Source organism: Biomphalaria glabrata, chromosome 1, assembly GCF_947242115.1.
Source record: "Biomphalaria glabrata chromosome 1, xgBioGlab47.1, whole genome shotgun sequence".
NCBI classification, from domain to species: Eukaryota; Metazoa; Mollusca; class Gastropoda; family Planorbidae; genus Biomphalaria; species Biomphalaria glabrata.
Genome location: NC_074711.1, coordinates 67161873 through 67189658, shown reverse-complemented (window position 1 = coordinate 67189658; position 27786 = coordinate 67161873). Strand labels below are relative to the sequence as shown.

The 27786-nt window shown below is 31.7% G+C and overlaps 2 protein-coding genes across 12 annotated transcripts in view; one reads left to right on the top strand and one right to left on the bottom strand.

The window, feature by feature from the left end:
- Positions 1-609: 609 nt before the first annotated feature.
- On the top strand, positions 610-26051 carry LOC106061315 (antiviral innate immune response receptor RIG-I-like). Of its 10 annotated transcripts, none has more exons than XM_056009328.1 (16): positions 643-718; positions 2098-2161; positions 2258-2322; positions 2503-2706; positions 3338-3496; positions 4034-4131; positions 5210-5452; positions 5606-5768; positions 7603-7701; positions 7829-8010; positions 13494-13632; positions 18166-18402; positions 18857-19024; positions 20963-21201; positions 21313-21395; positions 21497-26051. In XM_056009328.1, the coding sequence occupies exons 3-16, from the start codon at positions 2286-2288 to the stop codon at positions 21798-21800; spliced, it is 2355 nt and encodes a 784-aa protein (XP_055865303.1). In that variant the 5' UTR covers positions 643-718; positions 2098-2161; positions 2258-2285; the 3' UTR covers positions 21801-26051. The 10 variants fall into 10 exon arrangements, with proteins under 10 accessions (XP_055865319.1, XP_055865303.1, XP_055865347.1 ...); XM_056009372.1 differs by having other exon boundaries at positions 703-718; positions 2098-2176; XM_056009363.1 differs by lacking the exon at positions 643-718 and adding an exon at positions 785-986 and having other exon boundaries at positions 2098-2176.
- Positions 25070-27786, bottom strand: part of LOC106061289 (uncharacterized) — a 16655-nt gene continuing 13938 nt past the window's right edge. For both annotated transcript variants that reach the window (XM_013219366.2, XM_013219365.2), the window contains exon 6: positions 25070-26750. In XM_013219366.2, coding sequence (XP_013074820.2) covers positions 26543-26750 — 208 coding nt within the window. In that variant the 3' untranslated portion in view covers positions 25070-26542. The remainder of the gene's footprint in view (positions 26751-27786) is intronic.

Genomic DNA, 27786 nt, shown 5'->3' with positions numbered 1-27786 from the left:
CCTCTGCCAGCAATTTGTGTGCCAGTTTTCACAGCGAAACGCCATGATTCTCTGTCGTGTGCTTCTGTCTCCCAGATGTCCTGCCCATCGCAGCTGGGACTGCATCAGGATTGTGTGGATGCTTTGCAGACCCTCTCTTCGAAGGACTTATATATTCAGTAGGCCTATAGATCTATATGGTATTTTTTCTTGCCATTTGACATTCAGTATTTTTCTTAGAGAGGTCATGTGGAAGTGGTTCATTTTTATTTATTTATTTTTTTTTTTGCATGTTTTCTGTATACTGTCCACGTTTCTGAGGCATAGAGAAGTGTAGGGAGGTTGACAGCTCGATAGAACACTAGCTTTGTGTTTGTGGTGTTGCCTCTTCATTCCAGACATTTTTAGACAGTCTACCAAATGATGCACTGGCATTGGCGATGCTTAAATTAGAATCGCCTCTGGGTTGAATAGGCCACCGTCAAATCTGTGTAATAATATGTTATATTTTTCCTGTTGTTTTCTCTATTTGTGAATGCATCTGTCAGCATAGCAGAGATCATTATATTAGATATATATAGAACTAAATATAGATCTAAAACAGAATCGGAAATTACCACTTAAAATAACTTATTTTTCAATTATAACTTTCACTTTCTAAACTAGGGATCTAGATAGCTAGATTTATCGGTGAAGAAATGTCGGTGAACGTATTGTCGTGGAACCCTAAATTTTCTAGGTATCAAGATTTATACAAGAAATACATCTATTCTATCAACACCGCGGTTTATTCTTGGAAAACCATCTCAAATTGACACTCAATTTTCTAGGCCCTAGATTTACATGATAAGATGATTTAGATTAGATTTTAGATATCTACTTACTGAGTGATATTAGTGATATAAAGTCTAGTATTATAGTTTTAAGGAGGAGTCTATTGACTATATTTGTTTTCCCGACTAATTTTACACATTTAACAAACAAGACTTACATAAAGATTAGATCTAGTAGGCCTGCTGAAGTAGGATACAATGATACATTATTAATCATTATTATTTCTAAGTCTAATAAATAGAGATTTATTAATATTTTAATTATCTGTATATAGTGTAGGTGTAGGCTATATTAATACAATTAATATATCATATGTAGATCGAGATTATATGACTATGCATTTTATGATTTATTAAGATTGTTGTGTAAATGATTTAATAACCATATTATTAGTATTATATAAGATAAGATAAGATAACCATTATTAATCATTGTAATTTACTAGTTATTTATAAATATAGTACGCCTAATAGAAATATTATTTTTACGTATTAAATTGATTTAATTTAGGCTGCATTTTCAGAATAGTTTTACTTGGATTAAAAGAGCCCTATGGTCTAATCTCATTTGTGGACCAGTGGGGGGAGGGGGGTATCTGGGAGTAGGTTTTCCTTACTGCCTTTAGGCGCTCAGTAAACACAATTTGTTAACCCTGCTCAAGTCAGGTGTCGAACTTCGAGCCCCCTTCATAAGTAGCTAAGTTCGTACTTAGCCTCTCGACCATGCTTCCCACAATAAACAAGAAAATAAAAAAATACTTTTAAAAAAAAAACAATGCCTTACATATATTATTAATCGTAGATGTATCCATTAGTCTGGATCAGTCATGTAATTAAATTTGTAATAGATATAGATATCTAGAATAAAGCTTTGAGCTTTCTTAATACTCTATATATGATCCTATCACTTGTATGGACCAGTTGGGAAACGGGTGGGGGAGAAAGAATATTACCATCATCGCTTTTTAAATGCATTTCTAAAAAAAAAATTGAAAAGCCTGAATTCGAACTCTCGGGTTTAAGCATCCTCAAGCCAACACAGTAACCACTGTGCGGAAAAGCACTTATGAAAATGGAAGGTTTTATAGCGGCAACCTATTTCTTTTTACAGAGTATAAAGGGGACAAATTAAAGTTATACCACCACATCAATCAAGTACAATTTCTTTCCCTTGTTCGATATCAAATAAAATAATTAATTAACAATAGTTAATTAACTAATTCATTAATTTTTTTAATTGATTCTTGTTTTTTCTGGTAAAAGAAATAATTTTGCGAAATTTCAGCTTAATTTGACTTTGGAGAGCGTGAGAGAAATAACGTTTACAAACATTTGACCAGCTAGACAGAGTGAGTTGATATAAGGTTTGTAAAAATACCAGGAAAAATGAGGAAAAAATTGAACATTTTTGAACAAAGTCTAAAACGACTTTATTTTCATTATAGGTAGAATCATCATTTTGCTTCAACAAAAATGGCTTTACAAGAAGTTGATGTGAAGGAATATTTGGGTTGGTTTTTTTACTTTTTATCTGGAGTTGTTTTGTTGTTGTTTTTTTTTTTATAAAAAAAAGTTTTTAATGTTTATTTATGTGCGCTATTTGCTTATATTTTGTTCTTAAAGTTCAAACATGAATTAGTTCAATTTTTTATGTAATAGATTATTATATATTTGTTTATAACATTTTAAGTGGACTGGGAGAGCTTATCACTAACAGAAGAAGAGGTCAAATCACCTGTATGGAAACAGATTTTGGACAATAATGTTATAGACAGAAAATATGTGCATGTGTCTGAGGAGCAAGAATCAATAGAAGATGATTTGGCCAATTATACTTTTGAAAATGATTTTTCTGATGAGGACGAAGATTCTGAGCCTAAAACCAAAGGTATATGTAAGTTTATAAATCTTTATTCATAAACTACTTAAAGAATAATTTAATATGCATCCTCTGTATGGGACCCCTCAACACAAGAAACCATTAAGACTTAAGAGTAAAGTAGCAATTATACATAAAACACTGAACCATAATCTTCAAATACAAAAACAAAGCCTAATGAAATACTCAGAAAGACACAAAGTTAATGGCACATTCTTTGTTCCATATGCTAGGACAAATCTGTACAAATACTTTCTTACATAGTTCTATTAGAACATACAATGGGTTGCCTAAGTGAGCCAGGAAAACTAATGACTTGGCAGAATTTAAGTCTTTGATTTACATGCATGATTAAATTGACACAGGGATACACATAAGACATAATCATCTTCTTTTTTGAAGTAACGTCTGTAATATATAAAATAAGAACTTTTCATTTTTTTAGGTGACTTTGGACACAAACAGGATCAATGTTTTTTTCAATAAAGTTATATTTTAATATTTTTTAGTATTTTTTTTTTCTATAACTCCCCTCCTCTCTCCACTATATTATTATTATTACGATTATATCTTGGAAAAAAAATAGAGATTTCAAAGCTATTATTAATTTTTTTGTTTTTAATCAATTGTTATTTTTTATTTTAAGATCAGTTTGATAGAGATGTGAACACCTTAAAGCTTAGAGATTACCAAAAAGAATTAATCTGTAAAGCCCGAGGTGTTAATGCTGTGATCTGTGCACCTACTGGATCAGGAAAAACAAGAGTAGCTACTCAGATCATTTTGGATCATCTTCAGCAACCAGGTGTGTAGTAACATAACATTTATTGTTAGCCAAACATGGAGCATTAATTTTTAGATGGAATGTGGTAAAAAGTAATAGGGTAAAGTGGCTGATGGGATAGAGGCTGGTAAAAAAAGGGTTTCATGTTGACTCCTGTGGAGACTGGAATTTAAGAAAATCTTTTAGACAAACTAGCTCTTTATTAGCTACTAATTGTCCTGGCCTCATTTCCTCATTATGCTTTGGATACAAAAGGTATACAGACTTTCTTCTCCTGCTCTAGCCACTTTTTAAAAAAGTAAAAAATTTTAAGAAGCGATTCCCCCCCCCCCCCCCCCCCCCAAAAAAAAAACAACAACAAACAAACATCAATTGAACCAAGAAAAAAAATTAAGTTGCATACTAAGTAAATAATGGATTAGTTATATACTTTTTACATGCTTTTTGGACACATATTATGGAAGCAGCGATGTGGTAAATATAATGCATCTTTATTTTGTGGCAAAATGAGAGAGAAAAAATTGAAAATATATGTGCTTTTCTATGTCTTTTGTTTAGGGGAAAAGAAAAAGAAAGTGGTATTTTTAGCAACAACTGTTCCACTTACTATGCAGCAGTATAATGCATTACTCAAGTATCTTCCTGAAGACTACAAGGTACTTCAAATAGTAATATTATTTTAAGTGATATGTGCCAAAATTATTAGTAATGAGCTGAAAATGACATTTCTGTGATGAAGATTAGAAATAATTTAACCTCTTCTATAGAAATATCCTACTAGACATGCATCTCCAAATGTCTTGTAATTTTCTATTTTATACCAGCACATGTGACTAATGGTAAAATCTGATGCTTTCTTAATAGAAGAAAGTAAGTATTTTTGAGTATCAATGTCTAAGGTTCTAATGACTTTAATCTTGATAAGCCTGCTTAGGTTTGGTCAGATCTATTTGGGCTTTCAACATTCAGCTGCAGTTTTTACTCACATTCCTGTCCTTTTTAAAAACTTTTCCTTTCCAGACTGTGTGATCTGATGCCACTGACTTCAGTGTTTTAAGATAGATATAATTTTTTTTTTACCATGGCTTTCAAATAGCACATAACAAAGCTGCTGTTAGTTTTGGTATTTATTTTTGAATATCTTGGGAAAGTGTTTCCCACACACATACATTTTTCTTCTGCTTGGAAAATATTGCAAAAAATCACTACCATATATCTCAGTTCTGCAGGAATAAGCTTCCTTTTGCTATATAAATAAAAATTAATTAATTACTTAACACTAATTGATTAACTAATTGGTTAATTTTTTTTTATTGATTCATGTATTATCATTGACAATGAATACTTGTGCAAAATTTCAACTTGATCCAAGAATGGGAAGTGGTAGAACAAATGTGTACAAAATTTTAAAAGGGAAATAACTCCACATATACAGTCGCATATCTCAATAAGTAGCATTTATTTCCCTAGTTTGATACCAAAGAAAATAACTAACTAACAAAGATTAATTAATTGTTTTTTTTGTTTGTTTTCTTAATTGATTCATGTTTTGTTAGATACAACAAATAATTGTGTAATGTTTCAACCTGATCCGAGAATGGGTGTGAGAGAAAAAGCATCTACCAGACAGAGTGAGTTGATATAAGCTTTGTAATGATTATTCCATTTCTTCTAGATATAGCAGTAATTGTTGTTGTTTTTTTTTACACTTTTTATTAAATTATTTCTTTTTAGATCACACCTTTAAATGGTCAAAGCAAAAACAGCATGAGCCTTGAAAGCTTATTAGATTACAATGACATCTTTGTTATGACACCAATGATACTAGTCAACAATGTCAAAAACTGTAACTTGAAGTTGGACATATTTACTCTGATTGTATTTGATGAATGTCATCACACAAGGAAAGAGGAGCCCTATAATTTACTCATGACCTCTTACTTGAAAGACAAAGCACAAGGACTTGTGATGCCGCAGGTATCCTTTGGTTTCCAAATTAATGTTTTCATAGGATTCCTAAAGTTTAATAAATTTATATAGAGTATAAAAGGGTTAAAGAAAAACAGTGTCTCAACTTCATGATGAACATATTTTTTTTTTTACAATTTTATTAATTTTTTTTTTTTTTAGATATTGGGCCTCTCTGCTACAATTAGTATTGAGGAAAGCTTAGCAGTTGATCAGGCTAGGAAAGTGATTTTAGAGTTTCTGGGTAATCTTGATGCACACTATCTTGTGACAGTCCAAGATCACATTGAAGAGATGAATTTAGCAGTGCCTAAACCTACAGACGGTGAGATGATGAATTTTACATATACAATAACTTTGAAAGAAAGGCCTATTATATTAATTATTTGCAGGAATATTGTAACTAGTTTTTAATGTATGACCTAATAAGAAATTACATTTGTACATTTCATAAAAAATATACATTAATAATTTTTCAATAGTTTTAAAGTAAATGGTTTTTGCAAAGCTTATATCAATTCACTCAGTATGTCTATCCGTCTGGTAAAAAGTTTGTACACATTGTTTCTCCCTTACCCAATTTCAGGTTACAGTGTTGGCTAGAGAAGGCTTGAGCCATGAGTTTGAATTGAGGTTGTTCCCATTTTTTAAAATTTTTTATAAATGCTTTTTTAGCGGCCCCCGAAAGAGGAAAAGACGCTATTAGTTTTGTGTGAAATGTCTGTCTGTCCGTCCCGTTTAGATCTCGTAAACTAGAAACGATATTGAAAATCCGACATCACAATATTTTAGACCATTCAAAGTTCTGATGCAGCGGCTACTTTTTTTTTTCTGAAAGCGAAAAATCTAATTTTTAAAATCAGTTATGCAAGCAGTTTTTTAAAGAGAAAAAGCTAATTAGTATGCATTATAAGTTAGACCTAATTTAGAACGAATAGTAATCTTGTAAACTTCATTTTCCTGAACTTTTTTTTTATGCGGAAATTTTTTTTTTTTTTTTTTTTTTTGAGGATTCGAATTAGAGATTGAGCCTTTTCAAAACAATTAGATCAATTATAAGACATCAGTTAGGCCAGGAGAGGCGAGGTGGCTGAGTGGTAAAGCGCTTGGCTTCCGAACCTAGGGTCCCGGGATCGAATCCTGGTGAAGACTGGGATTTTCAACTTTGGAATCTTTGGGCGCCTCTGAGTCCACTCAGCTCTAATGGGTACCTGACATTAGTTGGGGAAAAGTAAAGGCGGTTGGTCATTGTGCTAGCCCCATGACACCCTCGTTAACCGTAGGCCACAAAAACAGATGAACTTTACATCATCTGCCCTATAGACCACAAGGTCTATAAGGGGAACTAGTTAGGCCAGGTTCACATCTAACTTTGCATTCACTTTCACCTATCCTTTGATCTGCTGGACCGTTGGGGCACTACACAAGATCTGTTAACCTTCTTTTTCCATTCTTATCTCTCATTTGTCTTTGATATTATTTCATTCGGATATTCTTTCTGAAAATATTGAAGCCTTCCTGGGTGGACCACTTCGGGGGCCGATTTTGAGTTTGTATTTCCACACAAACTGTCTTTTGTAACCTGTTATTGTTAGTCTAGATCTACAAATTTAATTTCATGACAGATCCAAACTAATTGATATAAGCTATTTTTTTTTTAAGTATTTTTTTTTTAAAGTATTTTTTTTTAAATTTTCTCATCTAATGCTCAACCATCATATATAGATATATAGACAGACAGGCAGGCAGAAAGGCGCACATACATACACACATACACACACATATACATACATATACAAATACATACATACATATACACAGGGCTTTTTATTTGTGATGGTACGCACAGGTACAGCGTACTGGCACCTTTTTCAATGTGGGAAAAAATTATTACTTTTCTTGTATTTTAACGTTTATTATTAATTTATTAGTAGTTAAAGGTTAGGCAATCCACCACTGAGTACCTGCACCTAATTTTTTACAAAAGCACAGTATATATATATATATATATATATATATATATATATATATATATTATAAATTGTATATCTTGTAACCTATGAAACAAATTATAATTTTCTTTATGTTTTTGCATAAATTAACTAGCAAATAATGTGAAAAAAAAATGTACATATGTATATACCAAATTATATTTTTAGAGTATCAACTTATTAAAGAACTAACACCAGATGAAACACTGATTAGGATGACAGATGTCATGAATAAAATTGAAGCCAAAGTAATTGAATTTGCCAGCAGTAAGTACATGGTATAGCATTCAGTTATGAGCTATTTTTGTATGAACTTAATGAATCAAAATTTTAATTTGAAATTGTGTTATGTGGCTGTTATTTAAAAGAAAATAACTTTTTCAATCCTATCCAGGATTCAATGATAAAGATGTGAAAAAATGTTTGAGCATCATACCACTCAACAAAAAGTTGCAAGCCTATGGTCAGTGGGCAGTGCAGCTCAAAGATGCTGTTCAGAAGGTGCCAAACAAGGGATTAGGAAAAGAGGATCATGAAATCATTCTGTTGTTATCTGATGCATTAGAATATTTGTTTGTAAGTTTTCATGCTTTTTTATCTGAATTGTACATAATGAGACTCTAACAGAGTTAACACTTGCATCATGTTATAAATGCAAGGTAAGAAATTTTCCCAATGCCAGTGACTGTGATTGTTTGCTTTAGAATATACATGAGGTTTAGATAGTATAATGATTCTGTATCCAGGCTCTCTGCCACCAACACTGCACAAGATAACACTACTAGCCCAAAAGAACTTGACAACTTGGGGTCATATTAACCTAGCTCTTTAATGACTAATAAATTTACAGCTGGTACTGTAAATCTGGCAACACATAACTCTGACTGTAAATTATGTTATAAAAATGCAGACATTACTTCATAGAAGAAGATGATTATGTCCTAAGCATCATGCATCTAGTCATGCATGTTATCCAATGACCTAAATTCTGCCAAGTCTTTGGTTTTCCTGGCTGGCTTAGGCAACTCTGCCACTGCTCTTAATAGCACTAAAGAAGAAGGAGCATTTGTACAAATTTGTCCTAGCATAATGAACAAGTAATTTGCCTTTATCTTTCTGTCTTTCTGAGTATTTTTTTAGATTTTTTTGTATTTGAAAAATTATAGTTTAGTTTTTTATGTATCATTGCTACTTTACTTTTAAGCCTTCTATCCAGAAGGCTTGTGACGTCACGTTTTAGCTCACTCAAGGTATCACTCAGGTCCAAGCATTTAATTATTTTATTTAGCATAGTCATCATCAATTATTTTAAACTTAGCCCACCGAGTGCTAAAATGCTACCACCACCACCCCTCCAATCCAACCCCTCCCTATGCACCGATGTCACATTTTACCTTCCCTATCTTGACACATGCCTCACTAGACTCTTGACAAGAGTATACTCCCCTTGACCTATCTTCGTGAACATGTTGTCCCTATTCTTACTGGACAAACGTTTACGAACTGTGGATTGGACCTCCCCCCCCCCTCCACACCAGGTAACGCTTTACCCTGCTTTGATCCCCTCCCCCCCTCCTGGTCACTTCAAAGGGCCAACTAACTCAACGCCTTAGGCAACATCTTCCTTGATTGACTAGCGCTGACCAGTGTCAAGAATTAATCTCCCTTTCTCTGGCCAACCCCTGATCATCTCCCCTTCACCTTCTCTGACCACCTGGGCAGGAAGACAAAGGGACGCGAGCGGACCAGTTTTCCGGTCTCCCAATTCGCGCCTTCACGCAATGTCTATTCCTGAGAAACTTTCGTCTCGATCAAACTTCCTTCTCAATGATGCCGGATTGTCTACATCACATTTGCGGTTCATCGCCCCACCAACTTTGCCCATCCCCTCTCCAATCTTTATGTGGTAAAATTTCGTGGCCCAATCTCATTCTCGCCCAAGACCTGTTTGGGAGCTGATCGTTCTCTTGTTTGAGCTCTACACATTATCATTCCCTTACTTTCACTTTGGATTGGTGGTATGTAACTTAGTAAAGTGCTAGAGAACCATTTTACTTAGTTGTGTGTATATATTTGTGAATTTAATTACTACATTATTTGTGTACAGATATTTGTGTATTTCTTATGGATAATGTAAGTAGATTACTATTATGCTTATATTTTATATAATGGCTTTTTGTGGCTAAATATTCAAGCCATCCCCTGTATCTGGACTAGAACTTATTAATAAGTCTTACCACATGTATTTAGCTCGATCCATAGCCATTATTAATTTATCTCTGATAAATTATCGCTAACCATGAGCCCTTAGCGTATTATTATTGATTAATTCCTTGGCAGGAAATTATCATAATATTTCTGTAGCATGTCATATTACTAAGTATGGATGTACTTTCATTCCATTGTAAGGAATCCCTGTATTATTTATGTACTCTATTTTACCGGCCATGTTGGCCAAGGTATATTATATTGGTAAATAATGTTTGTTTACTTATACTCTATGTTTACTTATGTGAAAGCATGAGCGAGTATCAGTAGTTGATCTCCCCTTCCCTTTCGTCTCATTTATCTAAGCATTACATGTAACAGCTATTCACCGTGGCTGGTGAACATTACTTGTATTACCTTATTACTTATTACAACTTGTTATTTCCTATTATGGGATCTCCCATTATTATTGTTATCTCCCTTGATGAAATACAATATTTAATTGTTAGCTCCCTTAATTTATGAGACTTAGCTTATAGTTTCTTTACATCATTCTGAAGATGTCCTTCTCAGAAAGGCATCTACTTCCCAATAGTGTCATTATGGCTAACCAACTTATACATCATGTCATTGCAGCTTTTATCTATAGGTAATCTGCACTTGGTGACTTATCCACTCACTGCTGATACCAGATTTGCTGATACCACCAGGTCTGAGAATACCTCAGCACTACTAAGACCCATCACTTGCTTTGCTGACAGTAGCCACAGCTGATCCCTGCCCCTACAAACAGTTGGACTGCACACGGCCTGGACCCACTTCGCCAGCCCACCAGCAGACAGCGTCAGCACCAGCCACACCTGTCTTTTTAAGGCAGCACCGGGCATAGATAAGCTAAGAAGAAAAGCCTAATGACACTCTAACCACTTGGCTCTCAAATCTAATGATGATATAGCTATATATGTATATACACTAGATCCCTTCCCAGTCCATTCATTATCATTATACCTTATCTTTTCCTTGTACAATAAATCTTGTATATATTTCTATACATATATAACATTGGTGCCTGCATTTATAACGCTGTACCTGTATGTATATTTGTGCAAGTGTGGGTTCTCAAACTATAAAACCCCCTAGACACATTAAAACTGCCAACTTTTAAACCACCTTGTCACAAGGCTTTCTAAATTAAGTGATTTTACTAATGGTGTTACTCTAGTCAAATGTGAATATTCGTTTGTTATGAATCTTACTGCTCTATTTTGTGTCTGTTCCAGTTTCTTAATGTTTTCTTGAGGAGTCCCAAACAGAGGATGCATATTCTATTTTTGGCCTAACCAAGGTTAAATAACATTTTATGTTCTTATTTGATTTATAGAAATTTCTTTTAATGAACGCTAATGTTTGTTTTATTTTTTGATAATTTCATCAATATGGGGATTTCATGACAGTTTTTCATTTATTATAACATCTAGGTATCTTGCATTTTTAGTCTGTGTTACTGGTTAACAAGACAAAGATAAGTGGAATTTGTTTGTTTTAGTTTTTTTGTTACTCTTAATAACTGACATTTTTCTGGTTGGAAAAACATGCTCCAATTTGATTCCCTTTTCTGTAATTCATCTAATTCTCTTTGTGAAATTCTGTATCTTGTGTTGTTTTTATTGTTCCATATATTATGCATTACCTGCAAATAATAAGAGTTTTGTTCCTGAACAAATGCAATTTTGTAAATTATTTATGTAAATTAACAAATTACTAAAACAGTTTATGTGGAAACACAAACTAAAAATTGGCCCCTGAAGTGGTTCACCCAGGCAGGTAAAAAGGCAGGATTCAATATTTTCAAAAAAGAACATCAGATTGAAATTCTATCAAAGACAAATGACAGAGTAGAATGGAGAAAGAATGAAGACTGATCTTGTGTGGTGCCCCAGCTGTCTAGCAGACCAAAGGATAGGTGAATGTGGAGTTAGATGTGAACCTGGCCTGATGTCTTATAATGAATATCTAATTGATCTAATTGTTTTGTAAAGGGACAATCTCTTATTCAAATCCTCAAGAAAAATTATTTCCATACAAAAAAATAGAAATGTTTTCCTTTGGTTAGAAGATGTATAGCAGTGCTGCAGCTCACGCGATAATATGAAAAACTACTTATTAATTGTTGTTTTAAAATATGTCCAACTTGTATGCATACTAAATAGATTTTAGATTTTTTTTTTTTTTAAAAAGTAAACATTTTTTTGTGTAAATATAGTAGCTAGTCTGACAGAACTTACAAAACTTAGCAATACAAAAGTTTAAAAAATAATTTTTTGACAAAAAATATATAACCATTTGCATAGATGTGTTAAAAATATGGTAAATAGTCGTTTCCCCTTCTAAAGAGTCTCCCATGTTTGTTATTTTATGAAAAAACTTAGTGATTTAAAAAATTAGATTTTTTGCTTTCAGAAAAGAAAAAAGAAGCCGTTTCATCAGAACTTTGAATGGTCTAAAATATTATGATGTCCGATTTTCCCCACTATCTTTTTAGTTTATGAGATCTAAACGGGGCAGATGGACAGACAGACATTCCACACAAAACTAATAGCGTCTTTTCTTCTTTCGGGGGCTGCTAAAAATAGTGTGCCTAAGACTGTTCCTTGAAGTACACCTGAGTTTACTGATTTTTAGGTGTTGATTTAGAGCCATTTATTGTTACAGTTTGTTCTCTCCCTATGAGAAAATCCTTAATCCACTGATGCAATGGACCGTCAATGCCAAATTATTTTAATTTTTTAAGCAAACTATGGTGGTGAACTTTGTCATAAGCCTTGGAAAAATCTAATAAGATAGCATCTGTTTGCTCAGTATTATCTAAACTTTAAAAAACTTATCAATTAGTTCTATTAGTTGTGTTTTGCATGATCTATATTTCCTAAAGCCGTATTGGTATGAGTAAGGACATTATGTTGGTCTTAGTGGTTTATGATATTGCCACATGTTAGGTGTTCTAGGATTTTACATGTGATGCTGGTTAGTTATACTGATCTGTAGTTTCCTGGATCAGATTTTTCTCCTTTTTTAAATAGGGGAGTGACATTAGCTTCTTTCCAGTCCCTTGGTACTCTGCCCTGGTTAAGAGGTGCCTGAAAATGTATTTTGAACACTGGTGATAGCTCATTGCCTCATTCTTAATATTTATTTAAGATGTTAGCTGTACAAATATTTTGCCATAGAAACACCCATTTAAACTCTACTTCTGTAGCAAACTCAACAATCCTCTCCTTCTTATCCTTAACTGGTACTGCTCCAGGCTTGACTTCACACTTGACTCACTGTACATGACTTAACCTTGAATCTTGAATCCTTAATCGTAAATCATGAAGTGACTTGACTCTGACACCTTTGCTGTTTATATGTGATCTCCTAAGGCCTTCTAGAAAACAATCAAACATGACAATCTCCTTCTGGATGATCACATGACCATATCATGCTTTAATAGCCTTGTTATGTTAATATTACAGTACTTTCCTGAAGTGTTGCTCATCTTTACTCAGCACAGTTGACCACTTAACTAGTGCTGGCCTATGTTATCAGTGTCAGATGATTATACACATGATTTCCCTACCTAGGTCAGCACTAGAGATAAAACAATAGGAGTAATGAACATTTTTAGTCTACCCAGGAATTTTACACATTTCTATTGAAAAGTCACTGTTTTTAACCTTGTCAACTGAGAACAGTAGAAACTGTAGCATTTTGAATCTTCTATCCAAGAAACTATTTATTACTTACAGACTACAGTGCTCTATTTGTAAGTTTAATGATATAAATCTTTGAAAATTGTTTTTAAATTTCAGAGTTACAATGCTGCTCTTGAAATCTATGACTTGGTGGAGCCCATTGATATTTTAAACTACTTGGAGAAAAACTTTAGGAAGTTTGCATTACAAGATCACAAAGATGAGCACAGAACTCATTTTTTCCAATATTTTCAAGGTGTTGTAACTATCAATAGTTAGACTTGTTTATAAAATAATGGAATTAATAGTAGCTCAAAGATATTTAATATTTTCTTTCAAATATCTTTGAGATTGAAATTTATCACAGATTGTGCATGTAGACTTGATAAAAATGAATTTAAGATAATTTTTTTATGATTGTTACAACTAAATTGTTTTGCAATTAGGGGTGCACCGGATAGTACTTTTTGATATTCGGCCTGAGCCGAATATGACCGGGTGGTAAAATATGATATACGGCTGGAGCCGGAGCCGAATACCTATATGTCTTGTAATTAGCTTGTGTTAAATAATTCGTGTTATATTCGTAATAATTGTTTTCCTTTTATTTACCTTATTGCTTTAAACTCTGTTAATGATTGATGAATTAAAGCTTAACAGTATTTATAAACAGATAGGCCTATCACAAACTAATCTGTGTAGCTTGAGTGTGTATTATGTATGAGTCCACCAACTGTAAAGGGGGGGGGGGGTGGCATGGTCAATGTAAAATATGTAAATATATATTTAACTAGTTACTAATGTAAATCTCTCAAAGGTTAAGTGCAATCTGGCTTGTATATTGGGTGAATGTATGTGTTCATGAATTTCAGACCAACATCTGGTTATCAGGCTTGTAATTTAAAGTCCAAGGACTGCTTCTGGTTCTGGCTTCAAGGGCTTAATACTGATAGTAGCTGTTGGTTAATAGTTGGAATCTGAAGCGTTCTATGTCAATATTTATTGTTTTAGATTAATTCCTTTGGGGTAAACGATATTTTATTAACATCAATTATATACCTATTTATAGCTTGAACCTTAGACGATGCCGGAGCATAGATTAAATTGTAGTCTGGTCTATTATTGAGATCTATGTTTAAATCTACAGCTATATAGATCTAAGAGCATTAGGAAAACCAAATATAGAACAAAAAAAAAACTCATTCACACCCTACCTGCCCCAAAAAAAAAATAGGCTGTGTGTTTGACAGATTTAAACAACCTGGTCAGATAGAGGTAGTGGGCCTACACATGTAGTCCTAGTGTAGTGTGTAGCCTATAGTTGGTGGTGTTGACCATCACATGATTTGTTTTCCTTGAGCATACACAATAGTGTTGAGTGGTCAGGCTAAAAAATAACACATTGACATGGTCAGTCAAGCATGTAGATAAATTATACCCATACACTAGTTACAGAGGTGTTTCCTAACTCTCCAACACATTTTTTTCTTTGTTTGCTATATCTAATTGCGTCGCTTTGGATCAATATCTTTTATGCGATTTAAAACTTTTCTGTAAGGTTTTCCGTTATATAATAAGTCAATAGAATTAAACAATGAAATTACCTTTCTTTCTAAAGGTTTTAATACAAGGCAAAAAATACACACACACACACATGCAAATCTTTTATTTTATTTTGCAAAGTGTGTAAGAAACATCTTCCTTAATTATTAGGCCTACTGATTGTATCATGGTTTCTGTAACTGCGATAAAATGGCACGTAGTAAGCCTATGGGTGTCAGGTGTGTAAAAATTCGTCCTGGTCTGATACATGCTGGCTATGTACACATCATTAGTAAAAAAAAAAAAAAACAGTAATAACGAGCAGTTACTTGACGATTTCAAATTATTAAGAATATCCTTATCAAATCAAGACACTTAACGCAGGAGTAATATTCAATTTAACATGTTAGGAAAAGTAAATCAACCGTAATATTTAATTACAGTGTAGTATGCTAATTAGTTACTGGTTTACTGGGCTATGAAATCAGATTGTTCTCTGTATAGCAAAAGGTCCCTTGTTTAGCTGTGTGATCTTTAGTCAAGTTTACTAATTGAGATTTATAACCAAGTAAGCAAACTAGGCATTCGGGAAGAGGTTTGGCCTGTAGTCCAGCCACATGATTGAGGTTTTTCTCCAAATAAGCAAAGTCATTGTCCAGTTACCCCTGTAGAGGTGTGGCTTGAAGTCCAGCCCCTAATTAAGATTAGCTACTAAGTTAACAAACTCAGTTCCCTCACGTGAACTCTAGAGAGTACCTACGTCCATTGTATTTGACTTGTGGTTAGCTGTCTGTCAATGAACTCAATGTGATGGACAAACAAATAAAAGTGGTGAGATTTTTCATCTCTACCCTTGTTACATGTGTAGAGGTGCTGCTTGAAAACCAGCCCCCTTAATAGAGATTCTTCTCCAAGTAAACAAACTCAGTTCCCTCATAAAGTGTGACCTCTAGAAAGTGTCAACATGTTGACATTTGGCTTAATGTGGTCACTTGTCTATCAATGAGCTCAATGTTTAGGACTAAACAAACAAAAAGAAGGTAGGGGTTGTTCATCTCTACCTCTGGAGATTACCTGCAAATCTAGACAGATGTCTGGTCAGCGTGAATATTACATGTTAACTAGCCAACTTATGGGTCTAGACAAAAATTTTAATTGTGCCAGCCGTTGCTGCTATGTATGTAATGCAAATTATAATGTAAAGTTTTATTTCTATTTTATATCTATTTAGCTTTGTCTTTGTACTAAAAGATGTTTGGTGCATAGTCATAGTTTTAAAAGCACATTCTTTTATTTGAAACTTAAACGTTTTATTTCTATTTTATACCTATTTAGCGTTGTCTTTGTATTAAAAGATGTTTGGTGCATAGTCATAGTTTTAAAAGCACATTCTTTTATTTGAAACTTAAACGTTTATGGATTTCAGAATTGACAATATTGAATCATATCCACTTTATGAATATTAGCATGTTTTTATTAAAGGGAAACTCCGATGGTTTTGACAATTTTTGATATAATATGTGTTTTGATTTACAGATAATGAATATATTCTTCTTTTTTTTTTATTTGCAATAATAACTTAGTAATTGATGTTTTTCCGATGTAATTTTCCTGCGCATCCAAAACAGACTTTCACCAGGTTTCTATGTGACGTCACAAAGGTATTTTAATCTATTAACTTCTTGTATAACAGGAGACCATACAGCAAAGGTTACATTCTCGTAAAAGAAATATATCTTTGTCTATGCAGTTAGATCTAGGATCTTGTAAGCAAAGAAAAAATGCATATTAAAAGTAGATTTACATGCTTGACTAATCACAGCAGTGTGTATTTTCTCGCTAGACCACTCAACACACAACAAACACTATCGCTTGGTTGTTTTGTCATGACCGACTACACGTAGTCTCGACTAGCCTTACACTGAGCAGCTTGTTCGAATCATTCAGACACACGATCTATTTACTTCTTGGGATAGGGAGAGGCTTAGATGAAAATGTTACTTTTTTTTTCTCGAGTTGGTTATCCTAATGCTTTTGGATCTATCTATACATGTTTATATATATAACTGTATCATAGCTCTGGACTAGGCCGTCACTAAGCCTAACAGCCTAACAGCTACTGTAAGAATGAAGCGATACGATTGGTTAAATCAAGTTTCTCTTTCAGTATTGTTTAGGGAAGTGACGCATGAAATAACTTAAAACAAAATCTCGCAGAACCCCATTTTTTGGGGGGCGTGAAGAATTTTCTGTCTAATTTATTAAATATAAAATTTTCTGAGCATTTAAATAAAAAATTATATAATGTTTACTATTACAACTTTTTACGCAGAATTTAAATAAGTCAATAACTAAAATTTGAAAAACTATCGGAGTTTCCCTTTAATGTAGAGTTTTAGTTTGACCATATTCAACGGTTCCCTTCATTGAGTATTAAACTTCTTGCTCAACATCGTTTATCAGTGTCAACTACTCCTATATTGTTGGCTTTTCACCTGCGTTGTTTTGGTATTTAAGTGTTACCTCCATTTGACTTATCTGGAAAAACTTAGTGCAGAGGCGCCTAACAATATTAATAGGAGTATAGGTACTATGGTGTAGTTTTTACTATCCGGTCAACTATTCAGCAGTGATATTTGGACGAAGCCGAATATTGTTGAATAGTGAAAAATTGCCGTTTATTCGACCGGAGCTGAAGCGACTATCCAGTGCACCGTTAGTTGTAATCAAAATTAATTTTTAGGTCACCAAGAAGAGTGAAAATTAATTTTAAAAAAAAAATTAAATATTTTTTGTTTCTGTTTACATAGTTCATTCCTGTTTGATGAACTATTCTAAAACTTAGTCTTTTCTCAGACTTTGTTTTTTGATCAGGAATTATTTGAATATTGCAACACTAAATATTTATCAATTTGTTTTAAACTTTCTTTAAATATCTACTCTCTAATTTAAATTTGTAATAAATACAACACTGCCAAATTTTATTTGAAACATATAGAATGTTTTAACATATAAGGATTAAATGAATGAACATTCATTTGTGGATTTTATCTTATACAGAACATTAATAAAGTATTTTTACATTGCATGTATAAAATACATGGATGATAATTCAATTTAAAATAAAACTTAAAGTGAATATTGATTGTTTTTTTATCCAAGTACAATAAGAAAATTTGCTATATTTTATAGAATCACTCTGCTCAGTAGCTTAGTTTCCGCTATACAATTTTTATTATATTTACAGATCTGAAACAGCTTATTTTAAACAGCGGTGAGGGAGATAATCCAAATCTGAAGGTACTGGCTGATGTCCTGATGAAGAATTTAGTAAAAAAAGATGAGTCTAGAGGAATCATTTTTGTAAAGACAAGAGCGCTTGCAGAGTCAATAAAGGCGTGGTTCAATAGAAGTAGAAATTCAAATCTGAAAACTTTGAATGCAGAAATTTTTACTGGAGCTAATGTTTCCGAGGAGCAAGGAGGTGATTTTCACTTTACTATGTTGAACATTTATTTTCTTTTAATATACCATACAACAATGTAAGCTTTTAATAATCTTTATGAAGTAAAGGTGTTCCTATGTAGTATTCATATGTAATAATGGCATGTTAGTTTTAAGACAAGTATTTTATAATGCTGTACACAAGAAGTTGCAAAGGGAAAAGATCGTCTCTCGAGACGTAAAATGCCACAGACAGGCAGACAATAGAAGCAATAAAATATTGACGAATAAGATCAAATGTATAGCAATTTTTTTAATTTTTTTTTAACTGTAATGCATTTTTTTTTATTAATTAAGGCCTTCAGTATATTTTAGGCTTAGTACTAGCTCCAGTATCTAGAAATCTAATACACTCTTCTCTCTGTTCCTTATCTTTTCTTTTCCATTTTGTATATTCTTAGTGAGTGAAACAATCTTATCATTTTTTTCAAAAGGCATGTCACAAAACAAACAAGAAGAAATCAAAGAAAGATTTAAAAGTGGAGATATTAAAGTTTTGATAGCTACCTCTGTAGCTGAAGAGGGTCTTGACATTCAAACCTGCAATCTGATTGTCAACTACAATCATGTTGGAAATGAAGTTACTCATGTCCAGAAAAAAGGTTTGCAATTTTATGCATTTTTGTTCAATATTTTATATTAATCAGAAAATCCTGCTCTCAGCATGAATTTGTATTACCATTTCTATGTCTTATAGATTTTGAGGAAAACTGATTATCAGAATTGGTGAATATTTATTTATAAAGAAATAAAATAGTATTATTTATTCAGTAAAATTTCAATAATTCATTGCAATTTGAATGGCTGAAACCTTAGAGACACTTCTTTCTGTATACCATATATAATAGCATCACTATAAGGGTGTGAACTGTTTTCTCCATCAAAGGGTGACAGAATTATTTTTTTTTTGCAAAGCAAACAAATTAAAAAAAAAGAATTCATAGCTAAGGACCCTTATACTTTTTATCACTTACAAAATGTTAAACCATACATCCGCCTATGTACCAGCAGCATGTACTTCAAAACAGCTTTGAAGCAAACTGTTGTTTTTAATCTATTGTAATATATGCTAGGACTACCCATTATGTGTGATAGTGCTTACAAGAAATTAGAAAAAATACTTATCAGGTTTTGAAAAGTGGAAAGATAGTAAAGACAATAAACAGGAATGTGATTTCTATGATTGAAGTAAGGTAATAATAGTATGGTATATTGAAGATCTTGCACAGATTGTTTGATATCACACTGTTTCTAGCAAATCATAATATAACATATAGCCACTTTGAATAAATTAATTTCTGGAGATATTAACCAAATAACCCTAACTCAGTGTTAAGAGAACAAAGTCTTTTAGGACTTTTTTTTCTATAAAGGAATAAAAAAGTTTATGAAATCAGAACTGTTATCTTTAAAAGTTTACACACAGGATATGATACTGGAGCTACAGCACTAGTTTTAAAGAATATGAAGCTTATTCAATAGATCTATTTCAGTGTTTCTCATCCTGTGAAGGGAGCTTAAAATCTATTGTATTAAATATGTAGTTATAAATCCATAATTGAATATTGACCAAGACAAAACTTTTACCAATGTTTAAAAAATTAAAAGAATTGATGCATGAGACATTTCTGTTTTTACAATAAGCATCAGTAATATGATAAACTCATTTTAAGAATACATAGGAATATGTCTCTGTCAATGCGCCATGTCAGAACTGTCATTGTCTCAATGAGTACCATCTTTTAGATGTCTTCACATGTAAACAAAACATGCCCCTTACTGTCTTGTTGAGCACTAGGATGACTTTTTGACTATAAACTCATTACCAAGGTACCATCTTATATGCCTCCTATGTCATTGTGTTGAATGCTGTATCAGAAACTCTTGGCACTCATTCTGAAAATGTAGATTCCAAAGACAAAGTACAAGAACTATTTTAGCAATGTACAAGATGAAGTTATTAATACACGAGTACTTTCAGACTAAAGATTTAATTAGCTATTGACAAAATGATGGCCAATCTAGAATCACATAAACTTGTCTATTTAAAAGCTTGACACATTACATCAAAATGATATTGAGAAGTTTTTTCTCAAATTAATTTTTTTTGTTTAATTTAAACATATTTACTGTTACGTATCAATCAATAGGTATAGATAGTACTTATATATATATATATATATATATATAAATCTCATACTTGTATCATGGCTCAACAAAATGAAAAATAAATTTAAAAAATGTATTGGATAGAAATTATTTTGGGAGGAGAAGGGAGTAGTGACACTGACAGATGTTTCTTAGTTATTTCTCTTGCTGAACTAATGTTGGTGCATTCCAAGGAGAGAAAAATGTTGATTTCATACAAAAAGTGATAAAAGAAGTTATTTGTCATTTTTATTTTTAAAAGAGTCATTCTAATAGTTATAATTGTAGCCTAAAAGTATCACAAATTTATGTATAAGTTTTTTTTGGTCACATTTTCTGATAGGTAGCAATCTTCATTATTTTTTAAATTGTGTATTTTTTGTTTAAATTAGGGAGAAGTCGAGCTTTTGGTGGCATTTGCTACTTACTTGCAATGGAAGAAGTGGTAAAGAGAGAGGAAAACAATAAAAAAAAGTCTGTGATCATGGAACAGGCAATACAGCAAGTCTCCTTAATGAAAGATAGTGAAAGAATTGCTTTGATTTTGGAATATCAAGAAAAAAACATGGAACTGTTAACATTATTAGAAGAACAAGAAAAATGCTCTTTTAAAACTGCTGATTTTCAAGTGGTATAGTATAATCAAATGACCTGTATAATAAAATACAAAGTTTTTCATAACATTTAGATTTGAAACATAATATTTCAGATGAACAAACTCACTGTCATATTTCTATCCTAGGTTTGTCGCAAATGTAGACAAGTAAGAATCAACAGCTTTAACATGAGAACAATCTTAGGAAAATATAGAATTTCCATTGATAGGTAAGACCTTGATTGTGAGTACTAGATATATTTTCCTTTTCATTATGTTAAGTGTTTTACATCATGGTCCATATCTAAAAATTATTTTTTTTTTGTTTTAGGAATCTTCTAACTAATAAGTTTATTGTTTGCAAACCTGACAAACCAGAATTCATGGATGAGCTAGAATTTGTAGGGAAAACATATTGTTGCGGTAAGCTTCCCTCAGGAGCAACTTGTGGAAGTCAACTGGGACTGATGATCAAACATAAAAAGGTTCCTTTTTTTAACGTTGGCATAAAATTTATTGGAATTTTAACTGATGACAGCAAACCACTACTTTTGTGTAAACAGTGGAAGAAAATGCCATATGACATTGAAGAACTTTCTTTTGATGACATTAAAAATTACATCAAAGAAATGTAAAATTTAACAAGATAGTTTTTGTTGTATGAACAAATCAGTATGGTAAAGTAGTTTCTGAGATTTCACATTCAAATACATAAACATTTGAGTTGCTTGTCTGAAAAATATTGTAATGCAATGGATCACACAGTTTTTTTGTCCTGGAACTTATACCATTCTCAACAGTTTGAATGCAGTTAATTGTTTGAGACTTATTTTCTAGATCGTACAGATTACAATTTTCTTAATTAAAATCATATTTTGCTGTTATATTCTACAAGAGACTTCTTATCTGTTCTTTCATCAATAATCATTCAAACTTCATGGGGTCTTTGTCATGATTATTCAACATTAATTATCAACTTTGTCAACATACCATTGCTAAACATACAAAGTAACTGTTTTTGAACTGTACCTGTAAAGTAGAAAACTATTTCTAAACATATATACAACCAAAAATTTACATTGATGATCTATGATATGTAATTTTGGCTCTAGGTATGTTACCTATGATGTGAGCAAATCTAATTATGTTGATGCAAAATATAAAAAAAAAGAAAATGAGAGAAATGTTTTCAAATTATATTTTGTTAAAAACTTTTTTTTTTATGTGTTGAATGCAGATTTTCAAGAAGGAAACAAGCTACATTTTACAAAGCTTATGCCAACTCTGTCTGAGTGGAATCTTGTACATATTTTTTTCTCCCTTTTCCCATTCTCGGATCAAGTTGACAATGTGCACAATTATCCATTGTCGATAACAACACATTAATCAATTGAAAAATTAACCAATTATTTAATCAATCAGTCGTAATTAATTAATTCTGTTTTATAAGGATAATGGTCTAAGGGGAGATAAGCCTTGTGTAGAGAATTAGGTCATTTGCTATAAATTTTAAAATATATACTATAAAACCTTCTATTTTTCTTAGTAGGCCTACTTGAATAGCTTATCAGCTTTCTATCATGGAGACCTTTTATTCCAATTCAGACTCATGCTTATTCTTTTTTTAAATAGCTTTTGAAAAAGCAGCATGGAATAATAATAATAATAATCTTTATTGTCCGTATGGAAATTCAAACCTTCTCCCAGATATCGCTTCCCCCAACTGGTCCACAAAATTCATTGGACCTTATCGAAATTAGCATTCTATAAGCATGAAAGTTGTGCTAAACAAAAACCATTAATAAAATATTTCCTATTGCAAAAATGTATTATTGTAAGTCTAGATCAGGGGTGTGCAACCTTTTTATATAAAGGGCTGCAAAATTTATTTTGGTATGAGGAGCCGAGTATATATATTTGAATATTTATTTTCTAAATCAAGTATTTCTCTGAACTGCCTGTGGTTAAGACTCCTAGCCCTTATAAATTTGATCACTGCAACAATCAGCTCAATAAATGCTGGATATTCAATGCAGCTTTGCACAAACTGTCTTGATGAATGACACAGCGGAGAGGTAAGAGTCAGTATACTTCCCTTTAATTTCACCATTCATCAGTTTCAACAAACCTAGATCTGTTTTCCCAGTCAAAGCACAGGCTCCATCAATTGTTACATTTAATATGTTGTTTCATGGCAACCAAATTATTTCAACAAAGTTTTTGGCAGTATTGAACAAATCTTAGCCTGTGGTTGTATCTCTGAGTGGTTCAACACTGAGCTGAAACAGTATCCACTCCCCAGATAAATATCTGTAATTGTGCTATGTCATACTTTCTTCCAATGCCAGTGAGTACCACAAAAAAAAATCCTTTCTTGCATTGGTGCAGCAAATTATCGTTTTAAAAACCCTAATTACTTTTCTACTTGACAGAGTAATGCTATCAAATTTCTTTTTCTGTTCAAGACACATGATATTGGCTGCATTTGACAAGTATTCTTATATTCACCATCTCAAAAAAAAAAGTTCTGTTTGACAATCTTGTGGCACATCACAAAATTAACTTCTGTTGCAGCTTCTAATGATGATTGTTTAACTCCTGGATTTTTTTTTCCTTTGTGAGATTGCATCCAAAATCAGGATGCTTCGTTTGGTGGTGTCCTTTTTTAAATTATTGTAATATTTACAAATATTGATCTGTTCACTGTACAGCCAGCACGCTGCTTTCATGAAAAATATTTATCCATAATTTCATCGTTTAAAAAATAAAATTTATCTTCTGTTTTTCTTTTTTAGAAGCATTCATGATAAAAGTGTTGTAAAATGTTTAACCTCCAATCCATTAATACTTAAGTATAAAAACATTATCTTTTTTGACACAACTTTGAAACAAAGCAAAGACAACTACCATTGAGCAAAATGCAATTTGAATCTAATCCTGAATAATTCTACATAGTTCCTGTTGGAATTATTTTTTTATACTTAAAATATTTTAGAATTATAGAGAATGTTTTCTTTTGCCTCTTCATCGTCAGAATTGATAATATAAAATATAAAAAATCTATAAACTGTAGACAGAAGTTTCTCAAACTGTGTAGATATTTAAATTTATTTTTAAAATATATGAATTATTATAGATACAATCTGTGGATACACCTAATCTCTGTAAGTGTCCTTGGGCCACATAAAATACTCTGGAGGGCCAAATGTGGCCTGCGGATCATAATTTGTCCACCCATCTTCTAGATATATTAACACTTAATCACTTGATTGATTCTAAATTAATGCAATTTTACTCAACAGAAGCTTTGTTTTTAAAAATTATTTTAAAAATTTTATTTGTAGTCTTATCTTAAACTGCCAAGAGTGGATGAAATAATTATTCATTTTTGTGTTTTCACCTTAATTAAATATAAGTAAATGCCTTAAAATAGATACATTTTTTATGTCAGGCTAAGCACTTTTCAAATAGTCTTGAGCACTAGGATTGTAAGTAAGTTAGAGCTATATTGTTTTCTTTGTTTTTCCACCATCATGTGATAATCTTATATGAATATATATTTTTATTCTGTAATCTACATTTTATGTTAAAAAAGTATTTTTTTTTACACAATATGTCAGTGTGATATTGTTTTAATTTTAAAAACCCTTGACTGTAAGATGAAGTTGATCCCAAGTTATGAAGTTTGATATTTTTACATAATTAATGGTCCTTGGTACTATTCTACAGATTGTGAATCAGATTTTGTGTGTGCATTTTTTGTAATTACGCAAGATATTCAAGTACAGAGTACAAGAGGCTGCAATATAGCCCACATTAAATATGTACATTAAATTTAAATTTTCATTGAAAGCCATAATTTTACTTAAATCTTTTTTTTTTTGTGAAAATGATCTTCAACTAGTTGCAATATTTTGGGTTCTTGGCACAATTAATTATTCACTATTTGTGCTTGATCTGTCCTTCACCATGTATTTATGCATAGGCCTATCAATCAGGGCATTTAAGACTGTTATTAATTTAACTGATTCTAAATGTGCTGTTGTTTTTAACAGCAAACTATGTGTTTTATTTATACTTGGTGACATTTATAATGAAAGATAAAACAAGAAAAAAGAAACCTACAGTTTTTATTAATTTTAATATTATGAAATGTTGTATGATTATTAAATAACTTATAATCACTACCCCTGAGTCATATTTCAATGTAAAAATTTTTTAATTTAACTATACATAAAACAAAACTCAAAACTGCAATTCAGAGTTTTATTTTTTTTCTATAAATTGTATCACGTTCTGTACATTGTTTGTCAACTAAGTACAATTTACACAATAAAACTGAATTCAGGTAAGACTGACTAATTGCAAAAAAATTAATTGATGGAAAGGGGGGGGGGGGACAAATGTAAAATAGGGATGTTAAAGAAGACTGTAGGAGATGTATAAAATAATGATATGCAATTTTGGTGTGAGAAGTTCTGTCAATGGATTATAAAAAAAAAATACAAAACTTTTATTACAAAATTTGTTTTTCACTATACTGTAATCTCTCTCTCTCTCTCTCTCTCTCTCTCTATATATATATATATATATATATATATATATATATATATAGTATACAGTCTCACCTCTTCCCCCACAAAAAATGTTAGAATAAAGATCTTGACTATTTCATGATTGCATATTGCCAACTATGAAAGGTCAGATTCCTACCAGAGACCATGATGTTGACAAGCTTAACCCTCCCCCTCCTAAATTATAGGCTAAGTGTGGAAAATGAGCAGGATGACATGCATTTTTTTTTTACTATTCAGTTGGAGATTAATTAAAAAACATTTTTTTCTGTATTTTCTGTGAATAAAAATAAAGCTTCAATTTTTTTTTTCTATCATTGTTTCATTTTGTTTTTGGACAATATTGAAGCCCACACAAGATTAGGATGTTAATTGGAAAAGCAATAATTACACACAAAAAAAATACTTTTGAACACATACCTAGAAAACATAGATATGTATCATTCTTTTAAAGACATAATAGATTAAAATACATAATGTGTCTAAAATTTTTGTGCCAAAATACCACTGCACCTAACCGTCCAACTTGGTATTTCAAGTATAAATTTTTTTTTAAATCGATTAATGTGTTTTATCTACTATTGTAAGTTTTCTGTTCAAATTATCATGACATACATCATTTTAACAATTCAGTTGAAACTTATATTTATAATAACTGGTATATAAGAAAACAAAATGTAAAAGAAATTTTGGAGGTAAATTTTTTATAAAGTTATCTTTTTGGAAGGTAAATGTGTAACATTGTTATCTTTCCTCAAATAATAAATGTTAGAACTGAATTTTCATTTAAATATATTTTTAGATTAACTATACAAGGCAATTAAATAAGCTGCTGTTAAAATGATGGAAATTGGCCAAACGAATGAGAAACTGAAAACTGCACTAGACACAGTGTAAGTACATGCAGGGGGTTTCATCAACACACCAATGAAGGAGGCCATTAAGCTGGCCATTTGGTCTTGGCATGGCCTCAGCTCCTCCCACATACACAGCTTTTTGATTTCAAAATGACTGAAGAAAAATTAAAACAAAATGTCATTTTATGCATCATCTTAACCTCTTCACCCAAAATAGTTTCATTTATCAATACATAGCAGTATAAGAACTATTTTCAACAACAACTAAAGACCAATTTTTTTAATAGAAGAAATCATTTATGAACATGTACACCATAAAGATAAAATTCCCTACAGCATACCACCCTCAAAGCAACTGTAAATAATTCAATGGAACATTGAACCAAATCATTTCAGAAATCGTTAATGTCACCCACAAAACTAGTTACAAGGAATGTCATCAAGAAGCCACAGAATTTTTAGATTTTGAAATGATTTATCAAGCCAACCTGGGAGAAAATATGTCTACCTTATAGGAATAACTGATAAAGTCAAGCTACGTCAGAAAGAAAGCCTACTTTCAAACATGTTATCAATACCAGAAACATTGTAATAAATGCATGAGAGAGATAAAGCAAAGAGAATCACAAAGAAGAATTAATGAAAACAGAGTATTAAAGAAACTTTAAACTGGAGAAAAAGATAAACTATTATTACCTGCTATGGCAATTATTGTCATAAAAAAAAGTTGACATCAACAACTAAAAGAAATTATTTCACATAAACATACTACAAAAACATAAAGAAAATACACAAAATGTAGACATTCTGAAAGAAACTGAACAAGACATTACATGCTGTATAACTTTTACAGTTGCTTTATATCAACTACACAGTATTTACCCTAACTCTAACCAACCATACCAAGACAGAACAAGATACCATGGTATTACAAGAGACTATAAGCAAAAAAAAATGGAAGGGAGAAATTAAATTCAATTTTTCTTTTGATTCAGGAAGATTGACACAATTTCTAGTTATGAACAGAGATTGATCAGGGGAGAATTGAAAGATCAAAGTCAGTTGTACATTGTGTTTTATTTCAATATTTTCACTGTGGATAATAAATATTACAAATATTCTCACTATTTATTAATTCAACAAATCAAGTCAGTGCAATTAAACTAGTTTGATTTCCTAAATTTAAAATT

Bases quoted from the DNA above. Each gene is read 5' to 3' on its own strand.
- LOC106061315 (XM_056009344.1), top strand. From the start codon at position 2,286: ATGGCTTTACAAGAAGTTGATGTGAAGGAATATTTGG. The intron at 3,497-4,033 runs GTGTGTAGTAAC...TCTTTTGTTTAG, and splicing joins GGATCATCTTCAGCAACCAG to GGGAAAAGAAAAAGAAAGTG. The intron at 5,453-5,605 runs GTATCCTTTGGT...TTTTTTTTTTAG, and splicing joins AAGGACTTGTGATGCCGCAG to ATATTGGGCCTCTCTGCTAC.